The 27,989-nt window shown below is 49.4% G+C and overlaps 1 protein-coding gene across 1 annotated transcript; it reads right to left on the minus strand.

Annotated features, from left to right (window-relative positions):
• Positions 1-2,202: 2,202 nt before the first annotated feature.
• On the minus strand, positions 2,203-27,916 carry peli2 (pellino E3 ubiquitin protein ligase family member 2). The gene is made up of 6 exons (XM_036542468.1): positions 27,569-27,916; positions 15,324-15,453; positions 8,387-8,488; positions 6,971-7,168; positions 6,613-6,801; positions 2,203-6,136 (listed from the first exon to the last, which is right to left on the minus strand). Exons 1-6 carry the CDS (start codon positions 27,643-27,645, stop codon positions 5,558-5,560), a joined length of 1,275 nt encoding a protein of 424 aa, XP_036398361.1. The 5' UTR covers positions 27,646-27,916; the 3' UTR covers positions 2,203-5,557.
• Between the last annotated feature and the right edge of the window lie 73 nt (positions 27,917-27,989).

The raw sequence follows: 27,989 nt of genomic DNA on the forward strand, positions 1-27,989 counted from the left end.
ACACCCACCACCTGTTTGATCAGCCCTCCCTCCTAATCTGGGACACAGTGCGCTCAATGTCCAGACTGCCCAAATCACAGCCCCTCTCCCGGGACCGCTCCTCTGTACACTCCCACTGAGTAAATGGAAATGTCATTGAGCACTGTGGAGGATTTTTTTCCCCCCTCTAGACTCGACGATCCACAAGAGGATGTGGCTCGAGATTCAATTACCTCCCTCTCAAGATGCACTACAAACCAGGTTAGAACACCCAGATGCAGACACGTTTTGGGGAGGAATGATTTGTTGATCAAATCTGACAGCAGCCATTCCTTCGCGGGGAAATTATGAGGTTGGCTCTTCGGCACAGAGCACGGTTGGTATGGCAGGGGGCCAGGGAGTGTTAAACTGTGCAGACTCTGTGCTGTGATCGCTACGTGCACTGATGTCCCCAGGGGCCTTCTCTGAGTGCTCCCGCTTGGCCCCCGACCGGCAGCAGCCCACAGCTCGAACCCAGGGTTCAGCCGTCAGCAGACAGAGAGGGAGGCAGGAGCTTCCACTGACCCGCCCTGGTGTGTAGGTCAGCCATAGCTGAGGAGAGCCGGATGCAGCAACACAGCTACATGACCTGGGTTGACAGTAGCCTGGCCCACAGCCAGCACCAATCAAGCAGAGGTGGGTGTGTTCATCCTGTGTGAAATACGATAGCCGGGCAGGTCTTTCTCAGTGCATGCCACATACCATCAGCTTGATAGCACAGTCTTTTTCATAATGTCAGCAGTTTGTGCTAGAAAGTAAATGTTACTTCCCCACAAGATCTCCCTATAACCAGTGTTACAAGCCGCTATCTGTTTTCTTGTGTCTCCAATATAGGTGGAAAAGAAGCGTTAGGATTTCCCCCTGTAAGATGGCAAGCACATTCAATCAGAGCTAGAAAAAAATGCCCCCAGGGTCAGCAGCATGAGAAACAGGTGAAATGGCGAAAGTCCAAACTGCCAGACTGCACAGCCGAATACACAGAGTTCAGGGCTGAGCAGTGGACAGACTGACTCAAGGATTCACGGCACATGGCTGTCCTAAAGCATCTAAGCAGGCTAGTGACTGTCACTTTACACCTGCCCTCTCCTGCAGCTAACAGTCTGCCTGTAACTGCAATGTTAAATCGCACAGGGGGAATATAACCACACCAAAGGAACCAAGCAACATTGGGTGGGAACTCTATTTGCAGCCCGGGTATTCTCGGAAGGCTCCGGGACTAAATTAGAGCGTTGGTGGCCTATTAAGCTCGAGCAACAGGGCCTGTTCATGGGCAGATGCAGCGCAGCCGTGGAGGCAGGCTGGGGTGAGACGAGTGCAATGCTAAGACCCATGAATTAAACATTTCCCTGTAAGAAGGTCATCACAGCCCCACAGCGAAGCGGCGTAAGAAGAGTGCATTAGCTGGACGGTCGCTACGCTCGGTCCTGACATCAGCTCGCCCACTCACCTCCCAGTGATTTTGTTGGGTTTTTTGGAGTCTGCAGTCAAGTAGCTGAGCGACACCTGGAAGTACAGGCAGCCCCAGTTCCCAACTGGCCACCCCGTCCGATTCAATTCTGAGCACCGCAGAGGGAAATTGCACTGCAAAAATATGTGCTGCAAGGACCAGGAGTGACCATCGCAAAACCCACTGATGTAATCCTTTCTCTGCTTAAAAGGCAGATCTCAGCATACCCTGACACCTAAGATATACTGGACCCCACAGGCAAAACCAGTGCTGATGACTGAGGATTCATCTTCACACAGAGGACCACAGGGGCCCAGCTTTGGTGAGCAGTTCCTGAGGCCCAGTTCATATTCTACCTGCATCAGAGTGAGTGGCCAAGGGCTCCCAACGCCTACAGAAAACCCAGTGTATTCTGTGGCACCATTAGGAAGTGGACAAATTCAAGTTAAGCTATCCCAACTTTGCCACCAGATTAGGGCCCAGCAAATCTCTTTGGCTGCACTGGAGCCCTTCCAAAAGAGCTTATGACAGGTAGAACAGGGAGCTGCAAAGCTCTCAACACAGAGGATGCAGGACCCAACAAAGAGCAAACTGCAATTCACCCAAAATATCCCCCTCCACCAACAGCACTTTTCCTCAGTATCACTCCCACCACCCACCCCAACCCCACCATCCCTTCTTAAGTTTAAAATTAAATCATCCGACACAGCAATTTGATTTTTTTACCATGTATTTATTTTAGTAAAGTAGGCTTTGAGAGTGTCTGTGCACCCTGTGATCATACAAAGGATCAGCACAAATGCAGTGGCAGTGCCCCCTGGTGGTGGGAGGATTGGCCCCAAATCTCAGATGAGGAATGTTAAAAGGAAGGAGGCGCAAACACAGTGAGGCCGAGGGGCCCCCCTCCGCACCCACACTGGGGGGAGTGGCTAGGCGTTGTCATCTCTTCAGGGGGCCATCTGTAATCTGCCACCCTTTTCTTTAGTGTTATGTACTTTTGCTTTCTTCTCTAAAAGGCTTCTCTAAAACCTCTAGGGGGCTGCGATCATAGCTCCACTGACCAAAAGTGCAGTCGTTACTCTAGATGCACACGAGCGCACAGTCTGCTGGTTAAATACGGGTCTTTACTGAGTAAGAGAGATGTTCAGTGGGCCCTGGAGAGGCTCGGCATCGTGGTTGGAGGGTGAGATGGCAGGTCTGTGGACAGCCAGCTCCTGAGGCGTCCTCGCGGCGTATGGAAGACTGTTGCAGGGCCGGGCAGTCCGGGTCACGCCGTGCCGTTGATTGAGACGCGTACAAAGCCAGTCAGTCTCCTCCATAAACACGACACTAAATCAACTCTACAACCTTTGGCTTCACACACCAAACCGTGTCCGTTTCCTGCTGGAAAGAGGGGCTGGGCCACTGCGGTCCTCCACAGCAAAGAATCCTGCTGAGCTTATGGGAAATATAAAGCCCACCAGCACAGTGAAAAACCTGGAAAATCTGTAAACTTTTGACCACTCAGAACCTGAAGTCACGGGCCCCATTTAGCGAGAGGGCCTGGGAGCATGACAGGAAGAACACATGGCCGTCACCGCATTCAAGTGTTACTCATACTTGGCAATCACCAAAACAGGGCTTCCAATTTTTCGTCACTATAATGCTTGCGATCCTGTAGAATAAAGTGATTTAAGTGGTTTTCACAGCCTCGAATACGTGCACTAACTATCAGCACAGTCCTAAGGGGGCACACAGCCAGAACCTCTAGGGCCTGGTTAGGGGGTGCTTTTCGTTTCATGTCCGAGCTTACTGCAGTAGTCACTCTCTGACCCTCTCTGGTCAGCCTTGGAAACCAGCCCTACAAGCCTACTTCCAGACTGCTGGATTAGCCTGTCTAAGCAGTGACCTCTGGTACTGACATATAGACAGGAAAAGATCTGCCTTTTGAAGGGTTGACCTTCAACTCCTCGGTGTAAACAGCACATTGGTGTCAGACAACACACGACACAAGTTTGTCAGATATCCCCAACAGGGGAAATAGTGACCTATATGGAGGGGTCTCATTCAGACTTAAAGGACGTGTCCATCCATGGGGTCACCAAGTGCTCCAGCACTGCTGTGGTTTATGTGAAGGTTACATAAAAAATGACACATTTGTCTAAACAATCTGTAGCCTTCCCCCATCCAATACTTACCCTTAAAACGGGCATGACTAATGTTATTTCATATATATTAAAACTTCTCATCCACAGGCCAATTTTAGAGAGAGATGAAGGATCTTTCTTGGCTGATTAAGACTTTGGTTTGATTCTCTGTTTGAGGGGACACTGCTCATGTCTCGCGTTTACTAGGATTAGTCGCACTAAAGACAAGTGACAGCCCGGGGAGCCTGAAATGGCTGCTTCAAACCGACAGCCGCTTTTAAATGAGAACTCCCCCTGTAACCTAGCAAAAGAAACATCCTTTTTTTGGCATAACCCCTTTAATGGCTGACTGTGACCCTCTTAAGGACTGTGAAAACCTTTTGATGACACAGCATGAAAATAAAGCTTAGAAATCAACAGTGCAAGTTAACCACAGTAAGAGGGGGCGTGTATGAGCGTATACTGAGGATGGCAGACGGGCGTGGCTGAATACACTATTGGGTCATTCTCCACAGGGCAGAGCCAACTGGGGAAATTAGAGATTCAAGTGAGACAGTGAGGTCTGTGGTCATACACAACACAGTCATTCAGCACTTGAAAACACGTCTTTAAAGACAGCACCGGAGATCAATAGAGAATCCATGTATTACAAATACATTCAAAGTCATGTTCCACAGGTTTGACCCTGTAGCTTCTTATTGCATTGAGTTACTTAAATTCTAAAAGAATGGGAATATAAAATGGTAATTTCATCTCAGAACTGAGGTGGGTCAAGGGGAGGGGACTCGCCTGGGAGAATGAACCTATAGCCGCACGTTTGTGTATTCAAAAACACCCGCGTATCCAAATCCACATGCACACAATGGTATTCAAGAAAAAATATATTAACATCATTTAAATTAGAAAACTGTACAAGGGCCTCAGTGTAGTAAAATACTCCTTAGAAAGAAAGAGGAAAAAATCCTGTGAATTTCATCTTTTGTATGTAAACCCCCCTTCCCCCTCTCATTAAAATAGTTATTTTCCATCTAGTAAAAATATTCCCAGGGACTGGCTGGGACCCCAGGCACTGGAATCAATCTTTGTACAATATTCAAGAAAAAATGAGAAGAATTTTTTCAAAATAAAAGCATGTTCCCCAAAAACCCTATGGCTGGAACGACGCTGACCTCCAGCTGACCTCTACACTGTTACATGTTCTGACTGCTCTCACCAATCAGGGGCTGAGAAGCCAGCGGGGAGTAGTTAACCAGTTACCCACAACCCCCCTGGCCCCCTTTTGTCTTCCTCCCAGTCAACAGTCCAGCTGTCTAGGCCTGTAACATCAGAAGCGCACACGTGCTTCAGCGAGGCGGACAGTGGAACCCCCAGAGCACACCACACACCTTCTCCACCCACTGCTGTCTGTTCAACTAGTAAAGTGAAAGAGAGGACACTAGAGTGGCCCTATGTTAGCCCTTCTACATGAGTGGCGAGAGGCTGTTTAAAATGCTCAGGATGCTAAGATCAGTTAAAAGCTCTATTCAATGGCTTAAAAGAAAAAAAAAAAATCAGTCCGGTAGAGGGAGTGTTTGGCCGTCCCCTGATCTGCTGCAAGCAGGTTGTTGGAAAGATGTTGCTACGACGCTGTGTGGTTTTCGATGGGCAGGGAGGGGCCACTATAATGGCTTGGGGTTTTTCACCTACACTCCCCATTCCCTAAGCGTCTAAATCCAAACTCAAAACGCAGGGTTCAGACCAGTCCACTTTGGCCTGATCCATTTCTACGGCAGTGGTCTTGCAGAAGTACCTCGGGGGTGACCAGATGGCTTGCCGTGAGGCACAGCCTACCAAATTACACCCTCCCGGGCCATGTTAAAAAAAAAGGAAAAAAAAAAAAAGAAAGAAGACACAGTATGAGGAGATCAAAGCTTGAGCTTCACAGTGTACCCCCCTCCCCGCCGCACCCCGCCCCGGGGGCCCCTCCTCAGTCGATGGGGCCCTGGAAGATGAGCTTGGCGCAGCCCTGCGTGAGGTTGAGCGGCGCGGCGCAGAACGGGCAGGCGGCGTGGAAGGCGTGCGTGCCGTGCGGCAGCGGGATCTCCGCCCAGTACTTGGCCGACTTCTCCGAGCACACGTGTCCGCAGGGCACGAAGGCGTGCGTGGGCGCGCCCGTGTCCACGTAGAAGGCGGGCTCGCAGCCCAGCCACAGCGGCACGTAGGGCCCCACGGCGCGGCACATGGGGCACTCGCGCTGCGCGTTGGGCTCCTGCTCCGAGCGGTGGCCCCAGTCGTGGTAGCCGTGCACGTGGCCGCAGGCCAGGTACACCCAGGGCTGCTTGTCCTCCAGCGGCGCGGGCGCGCGGCTGCGCTGCATGCTGGGGAAGGCCAGCGTGTTGAGGCCCACGGGGCACTGCGGCCGCGCCGCGTTGATCTCCTGCCGCAGCGCCTCCAGGTGCTTCTGCGTGGGCGTGTGGAAGAGCCCGTCCGCCGTGCGCCACAGCAGCGTGGCGCCGCACAGGTCCACCAGCGAGCCGTCCTGCAGCACGTTGCTCTCGCTCTCCACCTGCGGGGGGCGGCGCAGAGCACGGTTCAGCGCACACACACGCCACCATTATCATCATTACTGCACTGAATACTGCCCAACTGAACAGGGGCCATCATTCACTACTTAGCACTACAGAAAAGCATTACTGGAATAAAATCCTATGGGAAAATAGACATAAAAAACATTTCACCAATACATACATAATTAGACATAAAACAAGCAATAATGCATACATAATTAGACAAAGACATCTCAATAAAGAAGTACTGTGTACTATATTGAATATTTGACAACCATTCTCTCTGACTATCACTGCCTCAGACAGTACTGCATTGTCCCCCTGGATAATCCATACACTGGTTGTTTGTCATCATGGGTCACCATTTTGTGAATGCTACAGTGCAGACTTCCTCTCTGGAGACAATGCAGCATTCTGCAGCTCTCTCCTGTGCCCTGGCACCGCATGTGGCGAAACGGGTTCCGGTGGTACTGACCAGCTTGCCGCGGGTCTGCGCGGAGCGGGTCTCCCTCAGGGTGTAGACGTCCCCGCAGACAGAGATCTCCCTCCAAACACCGGGCTTGGACTCCTCTGTGAACCCGCCCCTCGGGTGCATCACCAGCACACCGTTGGTGGTCAGCCCGTCCATGTGGCCGTCCGGGTTCTTCCACTTTGCTGCTTTTTCCTGGGTGTGGAGGGAGGGGAAGAATGGATGGGTGACTTTAGTGATTCCTGCTTGACTGAAATCACAGTTTCATATCATCACAGATATGCCTGTTTCACCTGCTAGGGTCATAGCCCCCAAAACAACGACAGCTCCCTCCCCTACCCATACACCCCTGATGCATACTGACCCCCAGGAAGATGTTTTTGGAGGAGTCGAAGCCGGCCGCGTAGATGCGCGCAGTGTAGGGGGGGTTCCGCTCACAGACCACCCGACAAGCGAATCGCGAGATGGTGCTCTGTGTGATGGGGGTTTCCTCCCCAACCTGGCCACCCGACACTGTGTCCGTCACCACAAAGTCAATGGGGCTCTCCGTCGACCGCCCGATCTGAAAGAGACACGCTCGTTACAACATTACATACCAGTATCCCAGCATGCTTTACCTCACGGTATTGCTTTCAGTGGCCCGTCATTTATACTGTACTTTGTATATGCAAGTACCCTGAAACATACAAATATTCACTCAGCATTAATCTCTTATGATTACCTGACTAATCTCATATTATCATTTATCTGGCCTCTTGTTTTGTAAATATGTCTTTTCTGGCCCACGTTCAGGAACATAACCCCTGCTTATAACACTGTGTCTATGGAAAATCATGATTCAGTTCAGGACAATAGCGTATGATGGGGTTTCCCAGAATGCTTTGTGTGGTAAAACAGGGATGTGTGTTCTATGTTGTTCTATCCTTAGCCTTAAATAATAACCCCTTTCATAACCCTAATTCCATATCCACAGAAAGCTGTTTTGAACCACCCAGAGAGAAAACAATGAAAGACACATTCTTAGCAGAGAAATGAAAACACTGAAATAGAAGTGAAATTATGGGAGTAAATATTATCAAAAGGCAAATCTAAATCATTACATTATTGTTGTTTAGCAACTGCCATACAGATGGATACTTACTGAGGCAGTTGAGGGTTTAAGTACCTTGCCAAGGGTACAACAGCAGTGCCCCAGCAGAGAATTGAACCAGCAACCTTCTGGTTACGAGCCCTGGTCCTTACCAGTACACCACTCTGTTGCTTTATATCAGAAAATATGTGCTTTTTCCATGTTATACTTTCATGTTCTTTGGAGATGTGGTGGGTTTTATCTGCGGACATGTTCCCTGTGTTTTCCCGGCAGACTCACACATACTTGGATACACTGAATAACTTGAGCATTCACTGACTTGGAACTGAGGTGGTGAACAGATGTTAGAACAGGAAGCTGGACTGTGGTATTTCTGTTTTGTCATGGGCTGTTCCCCATTTCCTTAGCAGATTCAGATTAGTGCCAGGACTGCATGTGGCAGGGAGCACATGTGCTCCACCAGCAGCACGATGGCTCAAACTCTCTCCAGCTCAGATGCAAATAATCCCAGATTGGGCAGACAGATAATTCCTTCATAATGCCATAAACCTTAGTCCTCTTGCAAGTCTGCTATGTTCTCAATCAAGGGGTCTGAGCAAGGAGACTAAGCCATACGCAGGTTACTTCACATGGTATTTTTGGGGCTGACTGCAACTGGTACGACACTGGTGGGTTTGCCTGCGGTTTTACCTGGAACATGTCTGTGTCTTTGTCGTGGCAGTACTCCACCACCACTGTCTGATTCCGGGAAAGAGTGTAGGAGATACTGTGCTGCCCCCTGCAGTTCACCGCCTGAAACAGAATGCAATGAGAGCACATTCACACATCTCAGCCGCCATCATCTGAAAGCCAGCCACTTTATACAGGTAGGCAAAAGTCTGAGCCTTCTTCAGCATACTACATCGCCACAGAAAAAGTATATTTAAACACCTTTTAATCATATCCATTACGTTTAGGTCAGAGACTCTGTAAGAGCTATTAATTATGAATCATGCTTCATTCTAGTAAACACAGCATAAGAAACACAGCAATCCTTACTCCAAAATTTAAAACTATTAACAAAAGGGACCCAAGTGGCTCAGCCAACTAGCCTTTCCCTTTGAGCACAGGCTGGCCCCTACAGCCCGGGTTACATCCCAGCAGTGTCATTAACTGACAAACTGGCTTTGTGTGAGCAAGAGTTTCTTCATCTCACCGCTGTAAGGGCACCCTGTATTTTGTCAGGCGCCTGTAAGTCAAGAGTAGCAGCTATCCTGTAACAAGCGCCTGCTCCTACCATAGCGCACTGTGTGACTTGTATGGCGAAAAGCAGCCTGGCGTTTCACACTGGAGTGTTTCAGAGAACTGCATTCGTCTTATTTCAGAGCTCCCACGTGCATTCAGGTGATTCAAAAACAGCGGCATAAAAGGTGATTAAAGTATTAGAATTAATTTGCCGCAATGTTGAACAACAGGGCTTATAACCTGGATACAACAAATAAAGGAAACAATAACTGTGTTGGAAAGCAAGAGCAACCAATACATTTCATAACAGTCTAAACGTATGAGTGTCAGCAGACCACCTTTGCGAAACAAGAAATCTTCCAGGAAGCTACAGATTTAGCATTTTGACACAAATTTTGTTCACGCATTTTGTTCATTCTAGGGGAAATGATTCAAACCCCATGATGCCTTTTGACAGATTACAGTAAGGTAAAATGCAACATAAAGCTAAATACCACCACACACTAGCCACTGGCAACTATCACTGGCCACCAACTCGACCAGCTTCTTCCTTTCGCTATATCATTTTCAGTAGTTTTAAAATTGCTCAGAGTAACTGAATACCAAATCTGCCTCCCGCTTGAGGACTTCAGGAGGTATATTTTGGCATATTTTGTGATTCTAATAAAATCAGCTGACTAAGTTTGACGTCTTGTTGATGTATTCCCATCAGGGCTGGGCAAAGCTTGCCCTGCGTCAGGGTTCCTGGCCAGGCTGGCTCCACGTGACTACAAAGTAATATTGTGCAAACTGTATTTAAGTGGATCAGTAAACAGAAGCTGTTTTTGTGACAGGGAGCACAAAGGCGTTGTCCCAAATTAGCTTAGCGGGTCACCTGACAGCCTGAGCCTGCGTGAGTGCGTGTTTGAGTGAGAAACACGGAGCGCGGTTTCCGCGCGGGCCGCGGGGAGGGGAATCTCATGACTGCTGTTTGTCCTCAGCTTCAGCTGATTCAGGTCACAAAGCGCTTGAGTGCCACAGCGTCTCGGTGAGAAGCAAAGCCCCGCACAATCGCTTTATCACTTACAGAGGGAGCAAAGCAGGGCCGCACAAAACCTCCATTATGCTAACCCTGCACTGAGGACCCCAGCGGGAACTTTGTGGGACAGAGAAAAGGACAGATTATGGGGCTGATAAGCGACGCTTGTGCGCCCGTGCTCCGTTTACGCCCCCTCCCGGGACAGAGCGGGCCTTTCAGGAGCGAGGAGAGGGGCCCGGCGCTGCCCACTCGGGCCACATGCTGCGCGGCCCGATCGGCGCGGCGCGCTCTCGCCCACATCTGCATCACGAGAGCGTGTGGCACAGGGGAGGGGAAAACTGGGTCACGCTAGTGAGACTGTGCAGCTGGAAGCGGAAACCGAGCAGTGACAGCGTGTCGAAGCCAGAGAGAGAGAAAGAGAGAGAGAGAGGGAGAGGGAGAGGGAGAGAGAGGGAGAGGGAGAGAGAGAGAGAGAGAGAGAGAGAGAGAGAGGGAGAGAGAGGGAGAGAGAGGGAGAGAGAGGGAGAGAGGGAGGGAGAGAGGGAGAGAGAGAGGGAGAGAGAGAGGGAGAGAGAGGGAGAGAGGGAGGGAGAGAGGGAGAGAGAGAGAGAGAGAGGGATAGGGATACAGAGAGGGAGAGACAAAGAGGAGGCCAGAGACAGAGAAACAGAGACAGAGAGAGACAGAGAAAGATATAACAATCTTATTTTTTTTTTACTATTATTAATATTACAGTTGTAAATTGTACAGTTTTGTTGCTCTTCATTATTGTTCATTAGGGAATTATTGTTACTGGTTACATTCTTTTTATTTCTTTGGATACTGTTGTGGCAATATTCATGTGCATTTGTCATGCCAATAAAGCATGCCAAATTGAATTAAGAGACAGAGACAGACAACGAGGGAGAGAGCATGAGAGAAAGACAGAGACACAGAGACACAGAGAGAGAGAGCAGTGTGAGCGCTCAGATAGCACTGCAGGGTAATACACATCTCCCAGGGCCTCGTGGGCAGTACAGCTCGCAACAAGGACCCCATTTTCCTCCCTCCCCACAGGGCAGCTCAGAGAGGGGGAGGGGAGGCAGATGGCAGGAGAGTATGCCTGCATTTGGTTAAGTACAAGGAGGGGGGGGTCACCATTTGGCTCAGCTGCAGCGCTGGGCACTGTTAATGAACCCCCTACCCCCTTTACCAAGGGCTAGGAGGCAGACAAAGCCCCTGCTCAGATGATGACCAACAGACCCCCTTCTGCAGCTCCAAATCACCTCCAGCGGTCTGGCTCTCCCCTGCGCTCATTCGCACCTCTGCCCTGCCGTCTGCGGACGGCAAAGTCTACACCACCACCCAGACAACTCTTCACTGCAGACCGTTTACAGTGGCCCCGAGACCTTCACGTCCCAGTAATGCTTTAATCCCTGACACTATTCCATAGATGCGCGCAAGGGGTTAAACCGGCGCCCGCGGGTCACTTTCTGCGCTCTGGACTGACTGGGTCTGCCTGAGCAGGAGACAGAAGGCCCACGTTCACGCTGGTCACGTGACTGGATGCGTGCGTATGGGAGCGCGGGAGCCGCACACGCCGCTGACAAAAGGGATGTTCCCTCTGCCCAGACACAGTGCGCACCGGGACCGGCCAATCCCCTCGTGGGCCCGCCGCGTCATAATGCCCTGAGGAGAGCGAGCTGGGAGAGCGGAGAGAGCGCTGTGCTCTCCTCGGACGCGAGCTGAAACAGCCACCGCGCAACGAAAGAAGAGCCACCAGAGACACACAACGAGAGGGTGAAGGGGTTCACAGCGTCAGAGTCCTCCTGGAGGGCCCCAGAGGAGGCCCCGAGCGAGCGCCATTCTGGTGTAGTGGGACACAGGGGCAGAGGGGTGGGGCAGGAGTGGTGGCTCACCCCAACTGGAAAGAGGGACACTGAACCATATGTCCTTGTGTGCCCTGTAATTGGGATCAGGAAGATTAGTGAGCAGAGGCAAGAATTAAGAGAGTCTGGCAGCCATGGCAGAGATCATGCGGGCTCCTCAGTCCATTCTCAGGAGCCCCTGTGCAGATACAGGCCGTAAGAGGAGCGGCACTCGCTGCGAGCGCCAGGGAGAGGGAGGACAGGGCGGCCCGTGAACACCCCAGCGAGAGGGAGTAGGGCGTTTCGTATGAGCTCGAGCGTGACTGCGTGGAGGCCGCCGATATCAGAAGCAGAATCAGAAGAGAAAGCAGACTCTCCCAGGCTGCCTTGCAAGCACAACAGGGGTGCTGCCGGAGGACTCCACAGCACAGGGATACGATAGGCCGGCTGGAGGAGCAGCCCGGGGCATCCCCACACAACCCCAGCATCCCGCTCAGGAAGGAAAGGGGAAAAGCAGCGGAAGTCGCCTCCAAAGCCCGGACGACGCCTCCCTAGCAGGGTCCGCTGTGAGCTCCTGAAGAGCAGCGAGCGGGGAGGACGAGTCCGAGAGCCCACTCCAGTCCCACACAACAGGCCCGGATGAACCAAAGGCAGGGCCTCCACAGCTATTTTCAGCCTCCTCTCTCCAGCTGTGGGGAGAAGCGCCAGCCAATAGCAACAATTCCTCCCATTTCCCAAAAATCCCTTGGACCAAAATATGCCAGCGCATGTCTAAGTGGAAGACAAAAAAACATCACTATCCCATTCTCCTGTGGCGGCACAGCTCTGCGTGAGAAACACCCTGACACAGGCCATTCCAGAGACACAGCCACCATCACCTTTTACATTACATTATTTAGCAGACGCACTTATCCACAGCAACTTGCATAGGTTATAATTTTATCCATTTTTACAGCTGGACATTTACTGTGGCAACCGTGGGTTAAGCACCTTGCTCAAAGGTACAACAGCAGCACCCCAGCAGGGAAATCAAACCGGCAACCTTTCAGTTACAAACCCTGCACCTTACCACCAAGCCACACTGTTCCCTCTTTCCCCTGTTAGAGATGTCTGACTGTCACGGTAACCAACAGCTGGCTTCCCCCTTCCTCTCTGCTCAGACAGTAACTCACGGCCTAAGTCAGGTGCGTAGGTCCCCCCCGTGTAATGTTTATATGGGCCAAATTAAAGAATGCCCAAATCAGACACACAGGACTGCAGCTTCCTCGCACAGATGTCTGTTCACTCAACCGTCACCCTGCAGGAGCAGCACGCTCTGCGGCCAGCGCACAGACGGTGCAGCGCAGCACAGCTGTGGAACGGGGTGTGACGGCGCGTACGCGTGGCTAACAAACGCCTCAAATTCACAAGTAAAAGGGTATGTCCCAGTGACTCACACATGCAAACCTCAAGGAGGCAATGACAGGTCAGCTCTGCCAACCTGCTGCTGAGAAGTTCTGTCAGTGAACACGGTGCTTTTCACTGAAACTAATGACTTGTCTGTCCTGCAAGCTTGAATCAATACTCCGGCTTCTAAACTGTATTGTTTTGCAGGTAAACCACATAATTTGAATACTGAGAATGAATTATGTGTTTAAGGAAAAAAAATTAACCGGCAGCTGTCACTGTGCCAACTTTTACCAAAAACAAAACAGTTTGCCACATTTATCACTACAAAGGTCTTTCACTGAATCTGACAATGTAAAAATACCCTGTTTTGTTTGATATTATTGGGTGATTCTGCAGACATTCAGTATATCCTTACAGCTGGTCCTTACAGCTTCTGGACCAGTAAGTCTCAGAACAGCTAGTGTCTATGAGAAGCCCGACGTAACCCACTTTCCCCACTACACCCCCCCCCCCCACATCCCCCAGGATTTACCAGCCCTGAAAACCTGCCTAGTAACACTGCTAACTCATGCCTCCAATCAGAGGGAAGAGGATCACAGCCCAGAGAGGGAGAAAGAGAGCGAGATGGAGAGAGGGGAAAAGAAGAGGGAGAAAGAAACAGAGAGAAAGGGAGAGAGAGACAGAGAGAAAGGAAAAACAGGAGTGAGAGAGAGAGTAAATGATGGAGAGAGGAGTTAGAAGGGAGAGTGCAGCAGTCAAGGAAAGCACGGAACAGATTTGGATTCAAAAACATGATTCTCCAATCAGTAGCGAGGGAGATGGGCACAGAGAGCACTTGTTCACAGGAAGAACTGGAGGAGAGATGGAGAGGGGGGGGGGGAGAGAGAGAGAGAGAGAGAGAGAGAGAGAGAGAGACAGGGAAGATCAGAGAGACAGGAGGATCCACAGCTGGGGTAGAGAGAGTCTGAGCTGTTCCTGGAGGTCTCTCTCAGTAGGGACTATAGGGATGGTCATGACTCACCAGTGCTCTCCTGAAAGGCAGAGTAAGCTCCATTTCCTCTCAGATAAAACACTCTCATTATCTCATAAATGGGGAAGAATTAACAGGCCTGGATGTCTTTTTCTCCTCTTCTGATAGGACCTATGCTCATCTCTGTGAAGCGGATTCTCCTGGGGATTCAGCCATTGGTTACGGCAGGCATCACTTTGACGAGCTTATCACACATTCACTGCTCCTACGCACAATACAAGCCTACTGTCCAAAGCATGAGCACACACCCCATCACACACAGTCACACTCACACGCACAAAAGATGGAATGTCCCAGCAGTACCAAAACACGCAGAAGGTTTTGGTAACAGAGCCCAGACGCCATTCAGAATTCTGAAACCCTCCACCAGAGGCACCTGCTCCACACCTGACATGGGGGCATTTAGCAGGCAGCCTCCACCAGCTCCACATGCTCTCCCCATTCACTGCCGCCTGTGACTAAACACCATCATTGCAAGCCGACATATCGGAACGCGCGTGCTAGACCCGCAGTCACCCAGCCGGTGAGGAAGAGGGTGCGGGCGGGACGGCAGTCACAGTCCCCCTGTGTGTGACTCACAGCAGGGCCTGCGGACACTTCCTCAAAGTGCTCAAAGGAGACGCTAATGCTAGTTTTACTCATCCAGACACACACACACACACACACACACACACACCACCCACTGGGAAAGGCATGAGGAGGAGTCTCTAATGATCACAGGCTGTGTGGCGGACAGCGTTTTATCAAGCTGGGAGTCTGCAATCCAGAGTGGGGAAAAAAAGGAAGCGCATTGTGAAACGCGACCCTCCAAGAAATGCTAAAGTAAACAGGCCCTTGCATGTTTGCGGGATTGCTAAGCTACCAAAATAATAGAATGCCAGAGGACAGACTTCTCGTTCTGTGCTGGGTTTTGTTCCTGGCAAGCAGAGACTGAGGAGCAAACAGAGACGGCGGGTTAACCCCTTCAGCGCCTGCCATCTCACAGCAAGGTCTCCGATCCAGAAGGCCAGCTGGACCCGCGGGACCCCCGGACGAGCGCATAACCTGCCCTCCTCCGCATTCTCTGCTCCTAAACGCCCCGTGTGTGGTCCCCCCTACCTCTCTCGCGTGGGCACGCACCTTGCTGGCCTGTGGAGAGTTGAGGATGTGCACGGTGCTGGGCTTGACTCCATTGGCCTTGGCTCTCCGGTACAGGGCAAAGCGGCTTTTCCTCCGGCCCCGGTCTCCATTGGGCAGGGACCCGTTGTACCTGGAGAAAAAAAAAGGAGAGAGGGTCGTTACACCTCCACATGGAATGAGAAGCGCTTTCCTCTGCATAACTTCTACAAACGACAATCACCACACCACGCCCTGCTTTCCTACAGGTGGTGGTTAACTGAGAGGGATATTGATAGCACGCCTTTGCAGCTGATGACATTTTTCACCACAGTGAGTAAAAGGAGTAATGGGTTTAGTCCTCAAAGGGTTAGAGCATGGGAATGCTGAGGCAGAAGGCAAATAAACAATGCTAGCATGACAGAATTTGAGCACAGGCAAGCCACTGGAGGGCTCCCCAGGGGACAGCTATTACGTATGGGCTGACGAGTCACGCCCTATCCAGGGCTGTTTACAATAAAGCGCATATTTTACATGCTATCCCTCCACAGCTGGGTGTATTCTAATGCTGCGCTCCCACCAGGGAATCAAACACACAAACTGACCCCAGATCTGCATTCAGTCCGTTGTGACGTCATTTGCATTGGACGCAATTGGATTCCCACAGGATATAATACTCTGGCTACAGGCGGCGTTCGCAACCCCAGCGCTGCGCTCCTGGAAAGAGGCTGGAATTCCAGGTTAACTCACTGTCTGCGTCACAGTCAGCGGTGTTATAGTGCTCCTCCGGCGGGCGCTCGTCTCCCTGCCACAGCACAGGGGCCGGTGTCAGCGGCAACACACTGCCTCCTGGCCACAGCCCTGAGTGCGCCGCCATCAATTTTGCTGGCAGGTAATATCACAGGCTACTAAGTGACACCAAAACAAAGCTGTATTTTAGGGGAGGACAGCGTGTTTACGAGCACGTCGCTGTATAAGGAGCGATGCCGCAGAGGTGCGCATGTGACGCCCCCCCCCCCTCCCCCTTCGCACGCCAGCGCGTGCGCTATGAAATATTCACGCGCCCCGCTCCCTCCCGGTGCCTGCTCTGGCGGGAAGGTGTGGCTCCAGCGTTTGGCACCGGGGCGCGGGTAAGGCCTGGCCCCGCTCACCACCTCTCCCCCCACTGCCCCCTTCTGGGCAAAATGGTGGTTAATGAGAAAACCAGAGGCTGCCGCTCTACAAAGTAAACAGGGATCAGTGGCCTGCCCCCTAACACTAACCCCTGGCTCTCCTCAGCCTAAGTCCTTTTTACAAGCCCCCAAACACAAGGCTACACACGAAGAGCACCTCAACTGAGAACAGCGTGGAGGCTAAGCCCGCATCTCTGAAGGTAGGGGTACACGTAACCCCAGTGGCACCTCCAAACAGCTGCAGGGGGGCACTTGGGATCAAGGTAAATAATCACAGATAATACAACTGGAGGCAGACATTATAAAAGGGTACCAGACCTCGGGTTGAATAATGTACATTTATAGAAAAATGCTGAAAAGCAGGTTTAATGCATGTGCAAAATCAGCCTCTTCCCGTTTAAAAAAAAATCTATTTTGCCCCACTCGGCTAATTTCAAACAGAAGGAACAAAAGCAGTCATTCAGAGCTGTCCACTGAGACGCTCGGGTTTCTGGAGGATTTGACAAACGCCTTTGTTCCGTTCACCTTGCTGCATTCACCAGAGCCAAAACATCTTTTCATTGCTGATCTCCGAGCTTCATCTCATTATCATAGCATCATAAAGCTTTACATAAGTGCTTTAATGCCATGAGTCACACAGCGAGCTCCGAACACCATGGCGGTCTCAACCAGAGCGTTCAGCAGGCCATCCTCCACGAGGACGTCCGTGCGGGATACCGGGGGGTCGAGTCACATGACCTGGCCTGGCCACAGCCCCGATTGGCACTCTGGCTGCCTCTGCACACAGGCGCATGTTCTCTGGGTGCGGTGAACACTCCCAGAAGCCTTTGCAGGGAAGCATGCGCTGGGCACGCAGGCCCTACGGGGAGCTGGGCATTGATTAGAACAGCACTCCCCGGCCGTCTTCCCCAAGGCAGGCTGTGTACACTGCCGTTTGTTCCAGCTGCCTCCAATTAATTTAGTCTGATTGAGCTGTTGACGGTACACCGAGTTGGGTTTGACATCACCTGACAGGCATTTGATGCAAGTCCTTGAAAAGACAAACATTCTCTCAGATGACTGCCTGGCAAACAGATAGAAAAAAACTAGACTTGTTTATTCAACTTACCCAACTGTTTTTTCTGTTCTCAACGCAGTAATGGCACATACATGTCAAGATAAGCATACAGTTAACCAACTCAGTCAAACCTTAATGACAAAGTGGTCTGAAACTAGGAGGAGCAGTGGACTGAGAGCAGGACCAGGGCTGGGAAATACTAGATCACAGGCCAGGGAAGGGGAGGGGGGGTGGAAAAACACACTGAAATAAGGAGAGACCCAGGAGAGCAATAAAACAAAGAGCCATCCCAATGGCCACACCCCAAACTGGCTCTGTGCTGCTGCGCAGGGCCCAGTGACACAACAGGTGGAGAATGCCACCTTTCAAGTTTGGCTGTTTCTGCTGCCTTTTTTCTGGGGCTAAACCACTGATCCACTGCAGAGCTCAGCTAACAAACTCGCTGTCTGTGCCCCGTTTCCCCTGCAGACCTGAAACCAGGTGAGCACACGCTGCAGGCAAAGCCATCTCAGTAGGTATCGCTCAACTGCCCCCAACCAGAACAGTTGCATACAATGTAGAATTCAAACCTCCTCAGACTGAGACGTCTGCCTGGATTCTGATAAAAGGCAAGGGTTTTTCAGACATAAGACTAGGCCTATACTCCATCTGTAGTTATTTGCTGTGATTAGCTGACACCACGCTCCTTCTCTTCAGCAAAGTTATGCAGTTTCCCAGTTCCACCCACAGCTCACATGTAAATAGGATGCACCCATTGATGCAAGTGGGCAGAGCTGACATGGGTACTGACAGGTGGAAAGGGCACGGAAATCCACCTGGAACCAGGGCTGAGCGAGCTGGCCTGGTTCCGCCTCTGCAGTGGCAATGAGGCAGGGCAGTATGCAGATGAGCAGGTGAAGGTGGGCGGAGCTCAGGGCACCCTGGGCGTGTCCTCTGGCAAGGTGCTGCATTCTCACTGCAGTGCCACAGGCACACAGATCCCTCTGCTTTAGCGCGCTGCTAATGAGGAGAGGAGCAAAGCCTCTGGTAACTTTCTGCAGCTCCGCAGGAATAACCAGAGGGCTTCTTGTAACAGTCTAGGTTTAAAACAGATTTCATTTTGTGCCACGTAGGCCAAAAGCACACTCCAGCAACACTTGCTGGGGACAGTCGATCCACCCCCCCCCCACCTACCCAAAAAGCACCAGATGCCCCCTCCCTCAAGCAAATGAAATTCCAGATTTGCAGTTTGATGAGACCAGTGCTGAGTGGAGATAACCAACGTCCTGAGGCAGAAGACCAAAACTCAGCCTCCTCCAGCTGGCTTGTACAGCTTGGGCAACCCCATGCTTTACCCCAGTCCAAAATCACTATCCTTCTGCTGTCACTCCATCCTGCCACTTACAGAGACCCTAGCTTCTAACCCCAACATTACCCCTTTTCATCTCCATCCACGCAGGACTGAAACACTGGCGTTTCCCCTTCCATCCGCGAATGATAACCCTAAAATCCAGCGTTTTGCTCATGTGCCCCTTCACCTGTTCACCCCCTGGACACTACCAATACTTTCCCAGCCTCATGTTACCACCACAATGGTGCCAAAAACAAAGGCAAACCAATCCAAGCGGCCTTTCCCCTCCCCACCTGGACCACCTGTCACTCCCCCGTCGCTGAGCATGCTGGGAGCACATGGTCACAGCTGGGGCTTTTCCGCAGTCGGAACCTGATGCGGGAGGAGCTACAACCTCGAAGCATGAACGGTGTACCCATGAAGAACAAGGCTGGAGAGGTTCCCATTTGCTTTTCCATTCCATTTCCTTTCACACAATCGCTCCTGGCCCCTCCTGCCAAATGCCAGACCCAGCCAGACATGCCAGATTGAGACATATCAACATTATTTAACAAGACGGCAGACATTACACCGAGCAGCACCGAGCCATTCAGATCAACCAGTAAAGGAAACAAAATAGAGGAAAGTCTGCTCTCTGAACCATTTGAAGTATTTACATCTTTGATCTGTGCTAAATATGCTAAATATGCATTATAGTTAAGCATTGTACTCATAGCTTGCGGCACTTGTGAAATAGTTCTTTACAAGACTGTTCCCATTACCAGTGTTTAAACTCTGGTCGGACAAACAGGGCCTCACTGTATAGATAAGAGCCTCCCCCTTTATGGCTGAAATGAACAGTAGTTAAGCAGCTATAGCATGCACAAGTTAATGTTTAAAACAAAGCTTGAATTCCAGCAAGCTACGAGCATGTACATAAGCTGGCTAATCAGATAAATCAAAGATTAAGTACTGAGTACTTTAATGAAGCTAAAAACAGATACTAATCTGAAAGTAGCTATTATGTTTTCCGACTTTCACCTTTAGGCTGTCTGACTCCTTGTTATAAATACCTCTCGCTCACCTCGCTGGCCGTGCCTTGCAGTGGATGCAACAGCTTAGCCTATGGTGCCTTGTTCCCATTAGCACCTTGTTATCAGCTTAAAGCTACAATGTTAAACTGTGCTTGGTTCTAGTTCCACCCAATAGATAATAAAGTGGAACATCAATCAAAACTACAGTTCTAGGGGCTGATTCCTAGTTGTAATTCCGACAGTCGAAAAGCCCCCATTTGAGACATGTCATTATGCAAGGAGTTCACAGAATGGGTTTTCCATTTACCAGTGTGCTCGGCCTTTGTTTTCAATCCAGACACACAATACCAGAGGAATTAAACTGGATGTTGGCAGACAACAAACAAGACCCTGATTTTATGGACAGAGATGTCCTTTTACAAGCACTGGCCATTGGCAGGAGGCAGAGGGTAACACGGCTCCCAAACAAAACTTCGCCTGCGACAACGAGTTTACGGATGGTTGCAGGCAATGGATTTCTGCCCTAGAAGAAGAGATATCACCCAGAATGCAAACATATCTCCAACCAAGCTGAACCATCATATAGCACCAATAGAGTCATCCAGTGATAGGGGCACAATGTGGGAGAGACAAGAAACTATGTAAAGAAACGGACTTCTCATTCTAGCAAGAAACAAGTCACTGGGTTAGACGTCACCACTGTAGCAAAGAGGCAGCTCTGTTCAGACAAACACCACCAATCACAGGGCCCAAGCCAAAGTCCTCAAATATTCCACGCATCCAGAAACTTAAATTAGTTATAAAAAATTTAAGAATGTAAGATGACACAGGAGCCAAAATAGGATAGGACAAAAGATAAAACAGGATGCCAAGGAGCAATTACAAATTTAAATATGGCTTTATTAAAACATTTATGTTCATACAATTCATATTACAGTGGGGCATGGGAAAGAGATGAAGCTTGTACAGCTCATGTGAACTGGCGTTCAGCCACAGCTATGAAGTGCGCGTCAGACGTTCCGCACGCTCAATCCTGTCCCAGGTCATGGGGTCTGGGCACTTTCCTGAGTGAAACGGGAAGTCTCTGAATCTCCCGGAACTCTCACTTCCTGTTCACAAGGATGTCCTCGATCTCTTCTCTAAATAATTGTAATCTCTTTATCTTTGACCTTAGTGGGGCGGACACTGGAATTTAGACGCTTGCCTCAGCGTCCTGCCTGTCACACAGAGACTAGGATTAGCCCTCCTGTACTTTGTCTGCGCTCCACTCCCTGGTTTCTGGGTTAAGCGGAGTTCCCTTCCACTGATCACTGCTGGGGCAGTGTTAATCAGGTGGAAATACTCCAGATTAGCTAAAATAATGCCCTGGCTAATCAGGCCTGCACTTCAGCGCAATCCCCTGGCCCAGCATGCCTGCAGGACATCCTGGTAAACCAAAAGGAAAACAGGGAGTTTAAGCCGGGGCCGGTCTCATGCTGGCCCCGCTCCAGGTGACCACGGGATCCAGGCAAGGTTGGCTTTCCAGAACAAAGTGTTACGCAGTTGCTGGGCATCTCAGAGGGACAAATGGAAATTTTCAGGGGAGAAAGGAAAGTCATTCGGCGCTCTGGCTTAAAGATAGCGTGCAAAAGACCACTGGTCAAGTGCACTTTTGGATTTCCTGCAGAAAAAGCAACTGTGGTTTGTGGTACACGACACATCAGATCAGTGCCTTGCGCTGGGCTGGCCACTGTCAGACGTCAAAATTCTATGGTGGTCCTTTAATCGGTTTGCATCAGTGGCATCTATTAGCCGCACTCAACCAGAGGCATGTTACACAATCCGGAGTTTGCTGCAGCACAAAGCTCATGAGGGAGCGCATATTTTCACTGACGCACGCGCTCAGACAGACACCAGCAGTAATCCCATGATACAGCAGCTCCGTCCCACAGTTCTAATATTGTGCCTCGGTTACGTAACACACAGGACCCGCATGAATCATGTAAAAACTCTACTGAGCTAACCCGACAGGCTCAATGCGATTGGACCGTCTTCCTGTCTTCTGAGTGGGATTTCAAAACGCCTTCCTCGGTGGGAGAGCCATCCATGCGTTCAGGCTGCAGAATGCAGCACAGTCTGTTTGCCTACTGGGAGTCGTGTCTTTGGGTGGAGTGTTCGTGCCTCGCTCAAAGGAACACCTGCAGGCACGCATCGCATTCTGTTCCTCTCAGCCCAACCTGAGAGGTAGGCACACAACTGCTTTTCCCATTCATTACCCAAAACCTCTGGTAGGACACAGTAGCCAAGCTGCTGACTGGTGTCTCAGATCAAGGAGACGATCCCAGCTTGCAGTGAGGACAAGGCTCTGTGCTGGCCCTCTACTTCTGGTTGTTCACATTGATCGTTGGCGGATTATGGAGTCTCACCTAGATCTCACGGGCTAGTGATCCCAAGAACATCATTAGAGTTCATTTTTTTCTGGTTCCGCCCACTTGCATCGTATTGTAAACAGTCGCTGGCCAAACCTGTTTTCTTGCTTGCTAAATCATGACGGAAGAAGAAGTACTGCTGCCCGTGCTTCTGTGATTCCTGTTTTGGGCACATCACACGTGAGGGATCCCGATTAGATGCGGAACCAACATACACCATGGGAGGAAAATGATTGTCTTCTAACATGAAGTACCAATGATATGCGATATGTCTTGTGTTGTCTAACTATGAGTATGCATTGTTACAATTACTTCCTCTGTTGTAGTTTACAAAAGATAAACACAGCCACTTCTACTTTGGAAATCCAGCTATGGAGCTGTACACTCATCCTCCATTCTGTCAAGCCTGTGGACTTTTTAAAACTGTATTCTCTAAATTGTGAAGTGCTCTAGCCTCTGAGAGAGAGCAGCTGATGCATATGGATCCACATGGAGCTTGAGTAGCATGACTGCATTCAGTAGTTCAATACTGCAATTATTTATCATTATATAAAATCTATTTTAGATGACGCATCACAGTCAGGTTACACTTCTTAAATGCAACATTACTATGTTTTCCTCTTTCATGTTGAAAAAGGAAATCAAGGCGAGCGGAGAAGGTCATTAGCAAATACCACTTCTGAAACAAAACAGCACTGTGGTGCAATAGTGTGGCATTACTACGATCTCAAGCAACCTTAATCAAATGCTGATTTAGCAGTAACACCCAGATTAGGACTTTATCAGATTAGACTCTTTTTAATCAGAGTAAATTAGCTGCATAAAAAGCAGGAGGGCAGAAATGCTGTGGAGCCTCATGAGAATTTAAACGAAACAGGCGATGAATCGACGCTCCGCTAAAGTAATCTAAACATAATTAACCGTATTCAAGGTTTGATGAATTCCAGCATTTTTAGTGCACCCGTTTTAACATCATCCACTGCGTGTCCCAGAACGTAAATGTGGCTGCAAAGCACTTCAAAGGGAATCCAGGTCTGCAGAGGGGGGGAAGGCGCGGCACCTGCGGGTGCCATTACAGCCTCGCCGAGCCTCTGGATTTTCAGACTCATTACTGGTTGTCCATGCTCGTAGATCACGCTGGGGGAGGGCCCCTCCCACTCCTGCTCCCCAAGTCACAGGAATACAGAGTGGCAGTATGTGAGCCGGTCTCATGGTGCCACAAAGCTGTACCTTTAGTCACTGAAGAACTGCAGCTGATTTTCAAACCCTTCTGCTAAAGTCCCCAAACAGGCTTAAAGACAGATTCCAGTCACAATACAGGTAAATACATCATGTGTATTATAAGTGTTCCTTAGGTATTCCTTGGCTTATTCCTTGAGTCGAAAATATGCTGGGGTACTGATGGTCTCCTACAGGTAAGAAAAAGCCACTCCTTGAGGTAAAGACTGTGCCCCTTGTGGGTTGTATACAAATAAGGCAATGTCACAAATTACAGCTGGTCCACCAGTCTCCATCAGTGACTGAAATTAATCTGCAAAGTGGACTCAGATTTCCCCTCAAGGCCACATATGTAGTGTACGATTTATGAGAGGCTGCTTATTTACCAGCCATCTTTATCCAATTTTATTCAGAACTTTGGATCAAAGGTTGCATTTTCACTTTGCCATGGAATCGTGAACATCAGTGCATATAACAGGTTGCTCTAACTTTCATCACAGGCATTGCCAGCCAGCAGCAGGACATTCCACCATTCCAGAGCATCTGTTATTCCGCGAGCGGCCACAGGCTGTTGACTGTTCATAGACATCTCGATCTCAGAGTTCTCCCGTTTTCCATACCATAATAACTACAAAGAACTAGTTTTAAATTACTTTTGATTTTGTTTCCAGTTGATTTACGATGCTCCTCTCACTTAACCCCCACATATTTTTCTTGACTTTTTTTGTTTGTTTAAACTGCAGAGGCATGCTAATCATATTCAAGGGCCTTAAGCCTTTCATGACATTTTGCCATTACTGTTTGCCAGGCTAAATGCTAAAGGTACAAAAGGCACAAAAATGATTAGAACACTACATTGTTTGCTGAAGGGAAGGGGAATCGCACAGAGTTGAGGGAGTTTAGTGGGCAAAAAATTGCCCACAGCGAGAGGTCAACCAAAATGGCATTTTCAGTGGTGCAAGGGCCCAGAAGTTACACCAGAGCCTGTCTTTAAGGAGGCAACACTAAGACTGCTATGCTGGAAATGTACTACCATCTACCACCATCACAACCATCATCATCATCACCATCACCAGATAAGCTGCCTCTAACAGAGAAGTCTTGTTTGGGGAGGCACACAATGCACAATCGATAGGTTCAGTCCCACAGACACAATGAACAGAGGGAGCCGGGGACACCGAGCTCCCGCTCCCTAATCAATACCGTCTTTCATTCCCTCCACCCCCCGCCCCCCTCCGCCAGCCTGTGCGCCTCTCCCTGCCAGGGCTCTCCTTCGCACCTGGCCAGCAGGAAGGGAGGACGGCACCCCTGCCCACAGTCAGCCCCACTCAATGGCACCGAGAGTGGCTGGACAGACACGAGTCTGACCAAGCCCTGCACAAGCTCAGCACAACCAGTACTTGACAGAAGCATGGTGTAGGAAACCCTCTGATATGGAGAAAAGTAAGCTTTGCCACATTTGTGATAAACAGTTTCTAAGCCATGAAATGGGCATCTGTCCAAGTCAAGAAAGTGAGTAAGACATGGAACACTCCTTATGTCCCTCCACAGCCAGCAATATCGGTTTAGCTAAGCTGTCTCCTTAGCACTCCCTTCTCATCTGCGGTATCGAAAGTGACAGCAATAATTTGGAAGAGGGCGTTTCTGAGCGTCATATGTGTACGCAAGCAGGTGAGGGGGAGAACAGGGAAACCTTCTTTCCCATGGGCATATAAATCTTTTACGAGCACCTGATCCCAATGCTTTTAACTGATGCCCTGCACATGAAATTCACAAAGCATCGGATGCCGGAGAAATCAGTGATGCATTATTTCATACGCCCCATCAATATTTAAAGTCAAGCCTATCCAACAATGAGAGCACTGCAAAAGCTATATTTTATTCCCAAATCAGGAAGCTGAATTGTAGGAGATGTGATGGTTAGTAATGGACACTGAAATCATAGTGAAATATCTTTCATTCCTACAGCCACCCAGAGGTATCATATGGGTAAAATGGGTCAAATCAGGCATTTAACAAATTGCCCTTGTCTTTGCTGTAACTTTACATGCAATGACTCATCCCTCTTCAAATAGTAAGCTTTGTCCCTGTGAAGGAGTGGAAACACAGACTGGTGAAAAAGTATAATTAGCCTACATATTTATATATAGTTTTAAAAATGGTGATATGTGTCATTTGTTCCTTCTAAGACAAAACATGTCATTTGAGACATTTACATTGCAACCACATATGGGATACCAGCTGAAGGAGGGAACTTTGCCAAGAGCAACCATTCTAGTTATCCAATCAACTTCATACATGTTTGTGCATATGGACTGCCAAAAGATGGTCACAATATAAAAACCTTGGGCTCAACATAAGCATCAGTCGACTAATTTGCGTGTTTGTTCTAATACTTTTAGGCCTATGATATTAATGTACAGAAGTGCAGTGAGGAGAAACAAAACAGGAAATTGGTGTCTTGCAGATAACTAAATACGGATGTTTTTGCTGAATTTGTAATCAACCCTGCTTTTTTCAGAAGAGATCTGTCTATCCCACAGAAGGCCAGCCTACACTATAAACTTGACAAAGGCGACGTATCTGGAGACTACACCAATAATGCGCCTAGGGGCATCTTTCTTCTCGGTTATGCAATTGGCAATTCTCGGCTGTGTTTGCCAAATGAGAACGCCATTTGGTGTTGTCTGACTGACGACACTTGTAAAGATCGGTTAAGTGAACCACAGACCCGTGGCGATGCTAAGGCGTGATATCTAACTTCAAGACCGCTGGCTCAGCCGAGAGCGGTGACGGATTATTGCCCGGGTGAAAGTAGCCCTGTTAACACTCGGTACACTCCGCCAGAGAAGGAAAAAACTAAAATACGAGGCAAAATACCTCCATTAAACCATATAGGTAATCCGGCTCGGCACTAGTTCATCTTCCAAATTCCTTATCTTCTACTGAACACTCGGGGGATGATGTGTCAATTAGAAACACATTGCCAGTTTGTTCTTCTCTTGCCTTTGGGAAGAGGGGGTGATTCAGAGTCGAGGATTTGTCTAATGTGTCTGCTTTTTGTACTAAATTCTGTCCAGGCGGGAATAGAGACAATTACGTTTAATTATACGCTGTTAAAGTTACTACAACAGTGATTAAAAGCGGGCACGTAGTGCGTTTTAAATAGCAGTTGCCAGCAGATCCTTGGGATACATTCCGTGAAAAAAAACAGCCTACGTAGCTGAAAGTGGGTCCCATCCAGGACACAGGGCCCCGAATCACCGATTTACTGCGCGATCGCCCTTGGAATTTACCAACGTTAGTGCGTTTTCAACGACCACGATGAAGAGATAAGTGAAATGGGGAAAAGTAAGCGTTCCCATCCACATTCAGCCGTGTTCTCCAACTACTTCGTAAAACTCCCGAGTCCCAAAACCGCTCCGTAATCCGTCACAACATACGGCACCGGCGATTCAAGAAAAAGGGAAAGTACGTCTCTGATCTGACTAATAAACAGTTCAAATGGCACATTCTCCGACGTTTCGTAAAGAAAGAAAGCCCTCGATTACTACACACATCAGCAAGCTACACTTTTTCCACCCCTCCCCCATCGCTCAGGAACTACTGTAAGTTACAGTGATGCGAAACACTCCCCATATTCAGCAGCTGAAGCAGCGATTTAGCAATTATATCCGACTATACGTGATGAAACTTTGAAAATCGGTATAATTCGCATGTTTAATCTGATAAATTAATGTACGCACGTGTTTGGTAGGTTGCGCTGTTCCCAATGATCCCACAAGCAAGCCAAACTATTCTTAAACAGTAAACAAACATTTCCATAGCACCGTATCTGAAACATACGTACTGCTTTCTTACTCATAATTAACCATAAAAGGCGCGTCACCATTTTGATTTATAAGGATACAGCTAATTAACTAACGAAAGCGTTGCAAATTGAGACATCGGGGAATTGTGGCTAAATCAGCGAGGGGTCGAAGCGAAAACAGCTTCGCTAACGGGACGCCTGAAGTTTTGGAGCGCCGTTGACGGACGTCGGTAGTAACGATGCCAATGTTTCCAGCTCACCCCAGCACCACCAGCTCCCCGTACTTCACCGGCTCCTTCGCGGGGGCGCAGCGCTCCTCTTGACTCGGCGAAAACATGGGGGCTTCTGTGAAACGACACAACTCACAGTCACAATATAACCGTCTTATTCGTCCTCGGTCGTGGAAAAAAAAAACCCTCAAGGAAAAGCTTCCCCTTCACAGGGGGCAGTTAACTGCCATTTCGTCGTTCCCGTCGTTGCCGCGGCGACAGTAGTTTTTTCTTCGCAGTTAGTTCGTGGAATTTAGTGTTTTCCGTCTCGTATAAAAGAGTATAAACTTTGTTTGAAGTGATATCACTCCGCGCCACATCGTACTCGACTCCGCTTGGCGGTTCGATCCGCTCTGAAGCAGATACAAAAACAGCCCCGAGCAGGGGGCGGGCCATACCATTCAGCGACACA

The sequence above is a fragment of the Megalops cyprinoides genome, chromosome 12 (genome assembly GCF_013368585.1).
Source record: "Megalops cyprinoides isolate fMegCyp1 chromosome 12, fMegCyp1.pri, whole genome shotgun sequence".
In the NCBI taxonomy this organism is placed as follows: domain Eukaryota; kingdom Metazoa; phylum Chordata; class Actinopteri; order Elopiformes; family Megalopidae; genus Megalops; species Megalops cyprinoides.